The sequence below is a fragment of the Oncorhynchus clarkii genome, unplaced genomic scaffold, assembly GCF_045791955.1.
Source record: "Oncorhynchus clarkii lewisi isolate Uvic-CL-2024 unplaced genomic scaffold, UVic_Ocla_1.0 unplaced_contig_2529_pilon_pilon, whole genome shotgun sequence".
NCBI classification, from domain to species: domain Eukaryota; kingdom Metazoa; phylum Chordata; class Actinopteri; order Salmoniformes; family Salmonidae; genus Oncorhynchus; species Oncorhynchus clarkii.
This window is the reverse complement of record NW_027259456.1, coordinates 12,501-26,635: the sequence shown is the minus strand read 5'-3', so window position 1 is coordinate 26,635 and position 14,135 is coordinate 12,501. Positions and strand designations below refer to the sequence as shown.

The 14,135-nt window shown below is 46.7% G+C and overlaps 1 protein-coding gene across 1 annotated transcript in view; it reads left to right on the top strand.

Annotated features, from left to right (window-relative positions):
• Positions 1 to 4,601: 4,601 nt before the first annotated feature.
• Positions 4,602 to 14,135, top strand: part of LOC139400214 (adhesion G protein-coupled receptor L3-like) — a gene marked incomplete at both ends in the record, with an annotated part of 13,495 nt that continues 3,961 nt past the window's right edge. Inside the window, 3 exons of the mRNA XM_071145203.1 lie at positions 4,602 to 4,826; positions 4,918 to 5,082; positions 13,626 to 13,729. Coding sequence (XP_071001304.1) covers positions 4,602 to 4,826; positions 4,918 to 5,082; positions 13,626 to 13,729 — 494 coding nt within the window. The remainder of the gene's footprint in view (positions 4,827 to 4,917; positions 5,083 to 13,625; positions 13,730 to 14,135) is intronic.

The following is a 14,135-nucleotide window of genomic DNA, read 5'->3' as shown; positions in this document are numbered from 1 at the left end:
TGTGTGGAGCTATGTTTTCTTGCCAGCTAGCTAGCTAGCCCAGAGAGAGAGGGAGCATTGCATTGTGGGTTTTGTAGTAGACTTGAGTTGCAACAGAATTCCAGGAATTTGTGGTTTGGTTTCCATTTAATTGTTTGTATTTTAATCTTCCAGAATTAACCCTGTAACCATGCAGAATTAACCCTGTAACCATGCAGAATTATCCCTGTAACCATGCAGAATTAACCCTGTAACCATGCAGAATTAACCCTGTAACCATGCAGAATTATCCCTGTAACCATGCAGAATTAACCCTGGAACCATGCAGAATTGTGAGGGAGGGAGGGAATGAGGGAGGGAATGAGGGAGGGAGAGAGGGAGGGAGAGAATGAGGGAGGTAGGGAGGGAGAGAGGGAAGAAGGGAGGGAATGAGGGAGGGAGGGAGAGAGGGAGGGAGGGAATGAGGGAGGTAGGGAGGGAGGGAGAGAGGGAGGGAGGGAATGAGGGAGGTAGGGAGGGAGGGAGAGAGGGAGGGAGGGAATAGGGAGGTAGGGAGGGAGAGAGAGAGAGGGAGGGAGGTCGTATGGCGTTTGGGGACGGGAACATTCCAATGACTACAACCCTGTGTGGGAACAGAGCAGAGCAGAGCAGAACAGAACAGAACAGAACAGAACAGAACAGAGCAGAATGGTTGAAGAGAAAATAATGTACTTAGTTGATGAAAGAAACGGTGGAGAGGAGGGGTTAGGGTGTAACCCAGAAGGAGTAGAGGGGTTAGGGTGTAACCCAGAAGGAGTGGAGGGGTTAGGGTGTAACCCAGAAGGAGTGGAGTGGAGGGGTTAGGGTGTAACCCAGAAGGAGTGTAGGGGTTAGGGTGTAACCCAGAAGGAGTGTAGGGGTTAGGGTGTAACCCAGAAGGAGTAGAGGGGTTAGGGTGTAACCCAGAAGGAGTGGAGGGGTTAGGGTGTAACCCAGAAGGAGTGGAGGGGTTAGGGTGTAACCCAGAAGGAGTGTAGGGGTTAGGGTGTAACCCAGAAGGAGTGTAGGGGTTAGGGTGTAACCCAGAAGGAGTGTAGGGGTTAGGGTGTAACCCAGAAGGAGTGTAGGGGTTAGGGTGTAACCCAGAAGGAGTGTAGGGGTTAGGGTGTAACCCAGAAGGAGTGGAGGGGTTAGGGTGTAACCCAGAAGGAGGTGTAGGGGTTAGGGTGTAACCCAGAAGGAGTGTAGGGGTTAGGGTGTAACCCAGAAGGAGTGGAGGGGTTAGGGTGTAACCCAGAAGGAGTGGAGGGGTTAGGGTGTAACCCAGAAGGAGTGGAGGGGTTAGGGTGTAACCCAGAAGGAGTGGAGGGGTTAGGGTGTAACCCAGAAGGAGTAGAGGGGTTAGGGTGTAACCCAGAAGGAGTGGAGGGGTTAGGGTGTAACCCAGAAGGAGTGGAGGGGTTAGGGTGTAACCCAGAAGGAGTGGAGGGGTTAGGGTGTAACCCAGAAGGAGTGGAGGGGTTAGGGTGTAACCCAGAAGCAGTAGAGGGGTTAGGGTATAACCCAGAAGGAGTAGAGGGGTTAGGGTGTAACCCAGAAGGAGTTGGAGGGGTTAGGGTGTAACCCAGAAGGAGTGGAGGGGTTAGGGTGTAACCCAGAAGGAGTGGAGTGGAGGGGTTAGGGTGTAACCCAGAAGGAGTGGAGTGTAGGGGTTAGGGTGTAACCCAGAAGGAGTGGAGGGGTTAGGGTGTAACCCAGAAGGAGTAGAGGGGTTAGGGTGTAACCCAGAAGGAGTGGAGTGTAGGGGTTAGGGTGTAACCCAGAAGGAGTGGAGTGGAGGGGTTAGGGTGTAACCCAGAAGGAGTGGAGTGGAGGGGTTAGGGTGTAACCCAGAAGGGAGTGGAGTGTAGGGGTTAGGGTGTAACCCAGAAGGAGTGGAGGGGTTAGGGTGTAACCCAGAAGGAGTGGAGTGTAGGGGTTAGGGTGTAACCCAGAAGGAGTGGAGTGGAGGGGTTAGGGTGTAACCCAGAAGGAGTGGAGTGGAGGGGTTAGGGTGTAACCCAGAAGGAGTGGAGTGTAGGGGTTAGGGTGTAACCCAGAAGGAGTGGAGGGGTTAGGGTGTAACCCAGAAGGAGTAGAGGGGTTAGGGTGTAACCCAGAAGGAGTGGAGGGGTTAGGGTGTAACCCAGAAGGAGTGGAGGGGTTAGGGTGTAACCCAGAAGGAGTAGAGGGGTTAGGGTGTAACCCAGAAGGAGTAGAGGGGTTAGGGTGTAACCCAGAAGGAGTAGAGGGGTTAGGGTGTAACCCAGAAGGAGTGGAGGGGTTAGGGTGTAACCCAGAAGGAGTGGAGGGGTTAGGGTGTAACCCAGAAGGAGTGGAGTGGAGTGGAGGGGTTAGGGTGTAACCCAGAAGAAGTGGAGTGGAGCGGTTAGGGTGTAACCCAGAAGGAGTGGAGGGGTTAGGGTGTAACCCAGAAGGAGTGGAGGGGTTAGGGTGTAACCCAGAAGGGTTGGAGTGTAGGGGTTAGGGTGTAACTCAGAAGGGTTGGAGTGTAGGGGTTAGGGTGTAACCCAGAAGGAGTGGAGTGGAGTGGAGGGGTTAGGGTGTAACCCAGAAGGAGTGTAGTGGAGCGGTTAGGGTGTAACCCCGAAGGAGTGGAGGGGTTAGGGTGTAACCCAGAAGGAGTGTAGGGGTTAGGGTGTAACCCAGAAGGGTTAGAGTGTAGGGGTTAGGGTGTAACCCAGAAGGAGTGGAGTGGAGGGGTTAGGGTGTAACCCAGAAGGAGTGGAGTGGAGGGGTTAGGGTGTAACCCAGAAGGAGTGGAGTGGAGGGGTTGGGTGTAACCCCGAAGGAGTGGAGTGGAGCGGTTAGGGTGTAACCCAGAAGGAGTGGAGGGGTTAGGGTGTAACCCCAGAAGGAGTGGAGGGGTTAGGGTGTAACCCAGAAGGAGTGGAGGGGTTAGGGTGTAACCCAGAAGGAGTGGAGGGGTTAGGGTGTAACCCAGAAGGAGTGGAGGGGTTAGAGTGTAACCCAGAAGGAGTGGAGGGGTTAGGGTGTAACCCAGAAGGAGTGGAGGGGTTAGGGTGTAACCCAGAAGGAGATGGAGGGGTTAGGGTGTAACCCAGAAGGAGTGGAGGGGTTAGAGTGTAACCCAGAAGGAGTGTAGGGGTTAGGGTGTAACCCAGAAGGAGTGTAGGGGTTAGGGTGTAACCCAGAAGGAGTGGAGGGGTTAGGGTGTAACCCAGAAGGAGTGGAGGGGTTAGAGTGTAACCCAGAAGGAGTGTAGGGGTTAGGGTGTAACCCAGAAGGAGTGTAGGGGATAGGGTGTAACCCAGAAGGGGTGTAGGGGTTAGGGTGTAACCCAGAAGGGTTGGAGTGTAACCAAGAAGATACCAAAGACAGAATGTTAATTTCATAACCAGCGTTCAATGGTTTCATTAAATTATGAAAGAATTTCTCAAATGTCCCCATTTTTTTTACCCCCCCCAGAACAACAGTTTAGTACGTTCCTTTTACCCCCCCCAGAACAACAGTTTAGTACGTTCCTTTTACCCCCAGAACAACAGTTTAGTACGTTCCTTTACTCCCCCAGAACAACAGTTTAGTACGTTCCTTTTTCACCCCCCCCAGAACAACAGTTTAGTACGTTCCTTTTACCCCCAGAACAACAGTTTCAGTACGTTCCTTTTGCCCCCCCAGAACAACAGTTTAGTACGTTCCTTTTACCCCCAGAACAACAGTTTAGTACGTTCCTTTTACCCCCCCCAGAACAACAGTTTAGTACGTTCCTTTCCCCCCCAGAACAACAGTTTAGTACGTTCCTTTTACCCCCCCAGAACAACAGTTTAGTACGTTCCTTTTACCCCCCCCCCAGAACAACAGTTTAGTACGTTCCTTTTACCCCCCCAGAACAACAGTTTAGTACGTTCCTTTTACCCCCCCCCCCAGAACAACAGTTTAGTACGTTCCTTTTTACCCCCCCCCCAGAACAACAGTTTAGTCCGTTCCTTTTACCCCCCCAGAACAACAGTTTAGTACGTTCCTTTTACCCCCCCAGAACAACAGTTTAGTACGTTCCTTTTACCCCCCCCAGAACAACAGTTTAGTACGTTCCTTTTACCCCCCCCAGAACAACAGTTTAGTACGTTCCTTTCTGAACAGTTACACCCCACTGCATTTTCTTTATCTATTCCATTGTTTCCTCCACACCAACCAGGACTAGTACATTCCCTTCTTTATCTAACTCATTTATCTCCCTCTCTCTCCTTCTCTCTCTCTCCTTCTCTCTCCTTCTCTCTCCTTCTCTCTCTCTCTCTCGTTAACTCTCTCTCCTTCTCTCTCCTTCTCTCTCTCTCCTTCTCTCTCCTTCTCTCTCTCTCTTCTCTCTCTCTCTCTCTCCTTCTCTCTCTCTCTTCTCTCCTCCTCTCTCTCTCTCTCTCTCTCTCTCTCCTTCTCTCTCTCTCTCTCTCTCCTTCTCTCTCTCTCTCTCTCTCTCCTTCTCTCTCTCTCTCTCTCTCCTTCTCTCTCTCCTTCTCTCCATTCAGACTTCCTTCCTTCCTCCACCACAACAGTTCCTTCTTCTCTTGTTTCTCTAATTGGATCATCTCTCTCTCTTTTCTCTCTCTCTTTCTCTCTCCGTCCAGACTTGGTTCCTCCAGTCATCCACGGACCTCCCAAAGTCCCCTCCTCCTCTTCCTCCACCAGTCGGACCACGACCACCCGGTCTCCTCCCTACTATACCACGGCGCGACCAATCCTCACCACCTTCCCCGGTCAACGGTCCAGGACAACCACGACCGTGCGGAACCCTGCCGGTGGTGGCGTGGTCGTCCCCGGCGATAACCAGATCCCAGAGATCGTTAACCCCGGTAACGGCCATTAACGGAAATGAACTCATTCTGTTCCAATGTGTTATCGTATAATAATTGTACCTGTTTTTAACATGTACATCTCCGGTAGGTAACGGACGGTCGGTTCCAGCCATGGGTGTTCCCCCTCTGCCTCCCCAGCCCCCGGTCATACCCCCCCAGGACCACTGCTCCCCCAGGGTGACAGCTGAAGTGTCCTGGCCCAGAACCCAGCAGGGACAGATGGCCAAGCAGCCCTGTCCTGTAGGGACACTAGGTAACTACAGCCCTGTCCTGTAGGGACACTAGGTAACTACACTACTAACTACAGCCCTGTCCTGTAGGGACACTAGGTAACTACACTACTAACTACAGCCCTGTCCTGTAGGGACACTAGGTAACTACACTACTAACTACAGCCCTGTCCTGTAGGTAACTACAGGACACTAGGTAACTACAGCCCTGTCCCGTAGGGACACTAGGTAACTACACTACTAACTACAGCCCTGTCCTGTAGAGACACTAGGTAACTAGACTACTAACTACAGCCCTGTCCTGTAGGGACACTAGGTAACTACAGCCCTGTCCTGTAGGGACACTAGGTAACTACACTACTAACTACAGCCCTGTCCTGTAGGGACACTAGGTAACTACAGCCCTGTCCCGTAGGGACACTAGGTAACTACACTACTAACTACAGCCCTGTCCTGTAGAGACACTAGGTAACTAGACTACTAACTACAGCCCTGTCCTATAGGGACACTATGTAACTACAGCCCTGTCCTGTAGGGACACTAGGTAACTACAGCCCTGTCCTGTAGGGACACTAGGTAACTAGACTACTAACTACAGCCCTGTCCTGTAGGGACACTAGGTAACTAGACTACTAACTACAGCCCTGTCCTGTAGGGACACTACTAACTACAGCCCTGTCCTGTAGGGACACTAGGTAACTACAGCCCTGTCCTGTAGGGACACTAGGTAACTAGACTACTAACTACAGCCCTGTCCTATAGGGACACTAGGTAACTACAGCCCTGTCCTGTAGGGACACTAGGGAACTACAGCCCTGTCCTGTAGGGACACTAGGTAACTAGACTACTAACTACAGCCCTGTCCTGTAGGGACACTAGGTAACTACAGCCTTGTCCTGTAGGGACACTAGGTAACTACAGCCCTGTCCTGTAGGGACACTAGGTAACTACAGCCCTGTCCTGTAGGGACACTAGGTAACTAGACTACTAACTACAGCCCTGTCCTGTAGGGACACTAGGTAACTACAGCCCTGTCCTGTAGGGACACTAGGTAACTACAGCTCTGTCCTATAGGGACACTAGGTAACTACAGCCCTGTCCTGTAGGGACACTAGGTAACTACAGCCCTGTCCTGTAGGGACACTAGGTAACTACAGCCCTGTCCTGTAGGGACACTAGGTAACTAGACTACTAACTACAGCCCAGTCAGATATAATACATGTAGTATATTATAGTAATCTACAGATATACAGTAGTTACTACAGTCAGATATAATACATGTAGTATATTATAGTAATCTACAGATATACAGTAGTTACTACAGTCAGATATAATACATGTAGTATAGACTACTAACTACAGCCCTGTCCTGTAGAGACACTAGGTAACTAGACTACTAACTACAGCCCTGTCCTATAGGGACACTATGTAACTACAGCCCTGTCCTGTAGGGACACTAGGTAACTACAGCCCTGTCCTGTAGGGACACTAGGTAACTAGACTACTAACTACAGCCCTGTCCTGTAGGGACACTAGGTAACTAGACTACTAACTACAGCCCTGTCCTGTAGGGACACTACTAACTACAGCCCTGTCCTGTAGGGACACTAGGTAACTACAGCCCTGTCCTGTAGGGACACTAGGTAACTAGACTACTAACTACAGCCCTGTCCTATAGGGACACTAGGTAACTACAGCCCTGTCCTGTAGGGACACTAGGTAACTACAGCCCTGTCCTGTAGGGACACTAGGTAACTAGACTACTAACTACAGCCCTGTCCTGTAGGGACACTAGGTAACTACAGCCTTGTCCTGTAGGGACACTAGGTAACTACAGCCCTGTCCTGTAGGGACACTAGGTAACTACAGCCCTGTCCTGTAGGGACACTAGGTAACTAGACTACTAACTACAGCCCTGTCCTGTAGGGACACTAGGTAACTACAGCCCTGTCCTGTAGGGACACTAGGTAACTACAGCTCTGTCCTATAGGGACACTAGGTAACTACAGCCCTGTCCTGTAGGGACACTAGGTAACTACAGCCCTGTCCTGTAGGGACACTAGGTAACTACAGCCCTGTCCTGTAGGGACACTAGGTAACTAGACTACTAACTACAGCCCAGTCAGATATAATACATGTAGTATATTATAGTAATCTACAGATATACAGTAGTTACTACAGTCAGATATAATACATGTAGTATATTATAGTAATCTACAGATATACAGTAGTTACTACAGTCAGATATAATACATGTAGTATATTATAGTAATTACATCTACAGATATACAGTAGTTACTACAGTCAGATATAATACATGTAGTATATTATAGTAATTACATCTACAGATATACAGTAGGAACTACAGTCAGATATAATACATGTAGTATATTATAGTAATTACATCTACAGATATACAGTAGTTACTACAGTCAGATATAATACATGTAGTATATTATAGTAATTATATATACAGATATACAGTAGTTACTACAGTCAGATATAATACATGTAGTATATTATAGTAATCTACAGATATACAGTAGTTACTACAGTCAGATATAATACATGTAGTATATTATAGTAATTACATCTACAGATATACAGTAGTTACTACAGTCAGATATAATACATGTAGTATATTATAGTAATTACATCTACAGATATACAGTAGTTACTACAGTCAGATATAATACATGTAGTATATTATAGTAATTACATCTACAGATATACAGTAGTTACTACAGTCAGATATAATACATGTTGTATATTATAGTAATTACATCTACAGATATACAGTAGTTACTACAGTCAGATATAATACATGTAGTATATTATAGTAATTACATCTACAGATATACAGTAGTTACTACAGTCAGATATAATACATGTAGTATATTATAGTAATTACATCTACAGATATACAGTAGTTACTACAGTCAGATATAATACATGTAGTATATTATAGTAATTATATCTACAGATATACAGTAGTTACTACAGTCAGATATAATACATGTAGTATATTATAGTAATTACATCTACATATATACAGTAGTTACTACAGTCAGATATAATACATGTAGTATATTATAGTAATTACATCTACAGATATACAGTAGTTACTACAGTCAGATATAATACATGTAGTATATTATAGTAATTACATCTACAGATATACAGTAGTTACTACAGTCAGATATAATACATGTAGTATATTATAGTAATTACATCTACAGATATACAGTAGTTACTACAGTCAGATATAATACATGTAGTATATTATAGTAATTACATGTTTTTTATACAGCAGAATCAAACATTGGAATCAGGGTTAGGGTTGGGGTGTTTAAGTCCTTGTAAAAAGGTCGTTGGGATCAGGATTAGGGTTGGGGTGTTCAAGTGCTTGTTTTAAGGTAGTTGGGATCAAGATTAGGGTTGGGGTGTTCAAGTGCTTGTTTTAAGGTAGTTGGGATCAGGATTAGGGTTGGGGTGTTTAAATCCTTGTAAAAAGGTAGTTGGGATCAGGATTAGGGTTGGGGTGTTTAAGTCCTTGTAAAAAGGTAGTTGGGATCAGGGCTGAGGTGTTTAAGTCATTGTAAAAAGGTAGTTGGGATCAGGATTAGGGTTGGGGTGTTTAAATCCTTGTAAAAAGGTAGTTGGGATCAGGATCAGGGTTGTGGTGTTTAAATCCTTGTAAAAAGGTAGTTGGGATCAGGATTAGGGTTGGGGTGTTTAAATCCTTGTAAAAAGGTAGTTGGGATCAGGATTAGGGTTGGGGTTGTCCTTGAAAATAAGGACAATTCCACACTCACTGGAAATAGTCTTTATAAGTTCACATCCTTTCCAGCAGTAAATACTATTTCCACCCAGTGCAGGTTTTTCATGTTCCAGACAGCAGACAATAAGTGTTTGACTAACACTACACACACAGAGCTTCTGTTATTTAAACAATGGAACAAGTAGGTTTCTGTCTGGCTTGTCTTTTCTTTAGAGCGTGGGTTGTTCTCTGTTAGAGCCTGGCTTTAAATTCTGTTAGAGCGTGGGTTGTTCTCTTTTAGAGCCTGGCTTTAAATTCTGTTAGAGCGTGGGTTGTTCTCTGTTAGAGCCTGGCTTTAAATTCTGTTAGAGCGTGGGTTGTTCTCTGTTAGAGCCTGGCTTTAAATTCTGTTAGAGCATGGGTTGTTCTCTGTTAGAGCCTGGCTTTACATTCTGTTAGAGCGTGGGTTGTTCTCTGTTAGAGCCTGGCTTTAAATTCTGTTAGAGCGTGGGTTGTTCTCTGTTAGAGCCTGGCTTTAAATTCTGTTAGAGCATGGGTTGTTCTCTGTTAGAGCCTGGCTTTAAATTCTGTTAGAGCATGGGTTGTTCTCTGTTAGAGCCTGGCTTTAAATTCTGTTAGAGCGTGGGTTGTTCTCTGTTAGAGCCTGGCTTTAAATTCTGTTAGAGCGTGGGTTGTTCTCTGTTAGAGCCTGGCTTTAAATTCTATTAGAGCGTGGTTTGTTCTCTGTTAGAGCCTGGCTTTAAATTCTGTTAGAGCGTGGGTTGTTCTCTGTTAGAGCCTGGCTTTACATTCTGTTAGAGCATGGGTTGTTCTCTGTTAGAGCCTGGCTTTAAATTCTGTTAGAGCGTGGGTTGTTCTCTGTTAGAGCCTGGCTTTACATTCTGTTAGAGCGTGGGTTGTTCTCTGTTAGAGCCTGGGTTGTTCTCTGTTAGAGCGTGGGTTGTTCTCTGTTAGAGCCTGGCTTTAAATTCTGTTAGAGCGTGGGTTGTTCTCTGTTAGAGCCTGGCTTTACATTCTGTTAGAGCGTGGGTTGTTCTCTGTTAGAGCCTGGCTTTAAATTCTGTTAGAGCGTGGGTTGTTCTCTGTTAGAGCCTGGCTTTAAATTCTGTTAGAGCGTGGGTTGTTCTCTGTTAGAGCCTGGCTTTAAATTCTGTTAGAGCGTGGGTTGTTCTCTGTTAGAGCCTGGCTTTAAATTCTGTTAGAGCGTGGGTTGTTCTCTGTTAGAATATGACTTTAAATCATGTTAGAGCTTTGGTTGTTCTCTGTTAGAGCGTGGGTTGTTCTCTGTTAGAGCCTGGCTTTAAATTCTGTTAGAGCGTGGGTTGTTCTCTGTTAGTGCCTGGCATTAAATTCTGTTAGAGCGTGGGTTGTTCTCTGTTAGAGCCTGGCTTTAAATTCTGTTAGAGCGTGGGTTGTTCTCTGTTAGAGCCTGGCTTTAAATTCTGTTAGAGCGTGGGTTGTTCTCTGTTAGAGCGTGAGTTGTTCTCTGTTAGAGCCTGGCTTTAAATTCTGTTAGAGCGTGGGTTGTTCTCTGTTAGAGCCTGGCTTTAAATTCTGTTAGAGCGTGGGTTGTTCTCTGTTAGAGCCTGGCTTTAAATTCTGTTAGAGCGTGGGTTGTTCTCTGTTAGAGTGTGAGTTGTTCTCTGTTACAGCGTGAGTTGTTCTCTGTTAGAGCGTGAGTTGTTCTCTGTTAGAGCGTGCGTTGTTCTGTTAGAGCGTGAGTTGTTCTGTTAGAGCGTGAGTTGTTCTCTGTTAGAGTGTGAGTTGTTCTCTGTTAGAGCGTGAATTGTTCTCTGTTAGAGCGTGAGTTGTTCTGTTAGAGTGTGAGTTGTTCTGTTAGAGCGTGAGTTGTTCTCTGTTAGAGTGTGAGTTGTTCTCTGTTAGAGCGTGAGTTGTTCTCTGTTAGAGCGTGAGTTGTTCTGTTGGAGCGTGAGTTGTTCTGTTAGAGTGTGAGTTGTTCTGTTAGAGCGTGAGTTGTTCTGTTAGAGCGTGAGGTGTTCTGTTAGAGCGTGAGTTGTTCTGTTAGAGCGTGCGTTGTTCTGTTAGAGCGTGAGTTGTTCTCTGTTAGAGCGTCAGTTGTTCTCTGTTAGAGCGTGAGATGTTCTGTTAGAGCGTGAGTTGTTCTCTGTTAGAGCGTGAGCTGTTCTCTGTTAGAGCGTGAGTTGTTCTGTTAGAGCGTGAGTTGTTCTCTGTTAGAGCGTCAGTTGTTCTCTGTTAGAGCGTGAGATGTTCTGTTAGAGCGTGAGATGTTCTGTTAGAGCGTGAGTTCTTCTCTGTTAGAGCGTGAGATGTTCTGTTAGAGCGTGAGATGTTCTGTTAGAGCGTGAGATGTTCTGTTAGAGCGTGAGTTGTTCTGTTAGAGCGTGAGTTGTTCTCTGTTAGAGCGTCAGTTGTTCTCTGTTAGAGCGTGAGATGTTCTGTTAGAGCGTGAGATGTTCTGTTAGAGCGTGAGTTGTTCTCTGTTAGAGCGTGAGATGTTCTGTTAGAGCGTGAGATGTTCTGTTAGAGCGTGAGATGTTCTGTTAGAGCGTGAGTTCTTCTCTGTTAGAGCGTGAGATGTTCTGTTAGAGCGTGAGATGTTCTGTTAGAGCGTGAGATGTTCTGTTAGAGCGTGAGTTGTTCTGTTAGAGCGTGAGTTGTTCTCTGTTAGAGCGTCAGTTGTTCTCTGTTAGAGCGTGAGATGTTCTGTTAGAGCGTGAGATGTTCTGTTAGAGCGTGAGTTGTTCTCTGTTAGAGCGTGAGCTGTTCTCTGTTAGAGCGTGAGTTCTTCTCTGTTAGAGCGTGAGATGTTCTGTTAGAGCGTGAGATGTTCTGTTAGAGCGTGAGATGTTCTGTTAGAGCGTGAGTTGTTCTCTGTTAGAGCGTGAGTTGTTCTGTTAGAGCGTGAGTTGCTCTCTGTTAGAGCGTGAGTTGTTCTCTGTTAGAGCGTGAGCTGTTCTCTGTTAGAGCGTGAGCTGTTCTCTGTTAGAGCGTGAGTTGTTCTCTGTTAGAGCGTGAGTTGTTCTGTTAGAGCGTGAGTTGTTCTGTTAGAGCGTGAGTTGTTCTGTTAGAGCGTGAGTTGTTCTGTTAGAGCGTGAGTTGTTCTGTTAGAGCGTGAGTTGTTCTGTTAGAGCGTGAGTTGTTCTGTTAGAGCGTGAGTTGTTCTCTGTTAGAGCGTGAGTTGTTCTCTGTTAGAGCGTGAGTTGTTCTGTTAGAGCGTGCGTTGTTCTCTGTTAGAGCGTGAGTTGTTCTGTTAGAGCGTGAGTTGTTCTCTGTTAGAGCGTGAGTTGTTCTCTGTTAGAGCGTTAGTTGTTCTGTTAGAGCGTGAGTTGTTCTGTTAGAGCGTGAGTTGTTCTCTGTTAGAGAGTGAGTTGCTCTCTGTTAGAGCGTGAGTTGTTCTGTTAGAGCGTGAGTTGTTCTCTGTTAGAGCGTTAGTTGTTCTGTTAGAGCGTGAGTTGTTCTGTTAGAGCGTGCGTTGTTCTGTTAGAGCGTGAGTTGTTCTGTTAGAGCGTGAGTTGTTCTCTGTTAGAGCGTGAGTTGTTCTGTTAGAGCGTGAGTTGTTCTGTTAGAGCGTGAGTTGTTCTGTTAGAGCGTGAGTTGTTCTGTTAGAGCGTGAGTTGTTCTGTTAGAGCGTGAGTTGTTCTGTTAGAGCGTGAGTTGTTCTCTGTTAGAGCGTGAGTTGTTCTCTGTTAGAGCGTTAGTTGTTCTGTTAGAGCGTGAGTTGTTCTGTTAGAGCGTGAGTTGTTCTCTGTTAGAGCGTGAGTTGTTCTCTGTTAGAGCGTGAGTTGTTCTCTGTTAGAGCGTGAGTTGTTCTGTTAGAGCGTGAGTTGTTCTCTGTTAGAGCGTTAGTTGTTCTGTTAGAGCGTGAGTTGTTCTGTTAGAGCGTGCGTTGTTCTGTTAGAGCGTGAGTTGTTCTGTTAGAGCGTTAGTTGTTCTGTTAGAGCGTGAGTTGTTCTGTTAGAGCGTGAGTTGTTCTCTGTTAGAGCGTGAGTTGTTCTCTGTTAGAGCGTGAGTTGTTCTGTTAGAGCGTGAGTTGTTCTCTGTTAGAGCGTGAGTTGTTCTGTTAGAGCGTTAGTTGTTCTGTTAGAGCGTGAGTTGTTCTGTTAGAGCGTGCGTTGTTCTGTTAGAGCGTGAGTTGTTCTGTTAGAGCGTGAGTTGTTCTGTTAGAGCGTGCGTTGTTCTGTTAGAGTGTGAGTTGTTCTGTTAGAGCGTGAGTTGTTCTCTGTTAGAGCGTGAGTTGTTCTGTTAGAGCGTGAGTTGTTCTGTTAGAGCGTGAGTTGTTCTGTTAGAGCGTGAGGTGTTCTGTTAGAGCGTGAGTTGTGTGATAACGTATAATATGAAACATGAACATCATATATAGGTCATGTTAACACTGTAACAACGTTCATTTCATGTGCCATGACAGGCATACATGCATATACAGCATACAATACATCTCATTATGAGAAACACACACACACACACACACACACAAACACAAATGTGTAGGGACGTGTGTTAGATTCAGATCACCAGTTCTTTAACCCCCCATAATGTCCGTCTCTGTCCTCTCCAGTACTAAGGTTGGTAAGTAGAGTATGACCCTACTGCTCAGACTCATGAATGTGAAACACTGTGCTTTGTCTGGTTAATTATCTCACACACACACACACACACACACACAGACACACAGACACACACACACACACACACGCACACAACCCCTGGCTCCTCCATACGTCCTGCCTCCCTGCCCACTCTCTGAATGTCAACGCTGTCTTACTGTGTTTGCTAAGCGTGTTGTCTTGGTGTTTGTGTGTCTTCCAGGCGTAGCTACATACGTGTGTGTTGCTCAGCAGGGCTACTGGGATCCCCAAGGCCCCGACATCAGCAACTGCACGTCTCCCTGGGTCAACCACATCATGCAGAAAGTGAGTAGGACTGCTGGCGGCGGCCATTGCGGCTACGCGGCTCTCCCATTGAAACACATTCTGGCGGCGGCCATTACGGCTCCCTCTCCCATTGAAACACATTCTGGCGGCGGCCATTACGGCTCCCTCTCCCATTGAAACACATTCTGGCGGCGGCCATTGCGGCTACGCGGCCCTCTCCCATTGAAACACATTCTGGCGGCGGCCATTACGGCTCCCTCTCCCATTGAAACACATTCTGGCGGCGGCCATTACGGCTCCCTCTCCCATTGAAACACATTCTGGCGGCGGCCATTACGGCTCCCTCTCCCATTGAAACACATTCTGGCGGCGGCCATTGCGGCTACGCGGCTCTCCCATTGAAACACATTCTAGGGCGTCCATTACGGATCTGGACCCAGGGGCA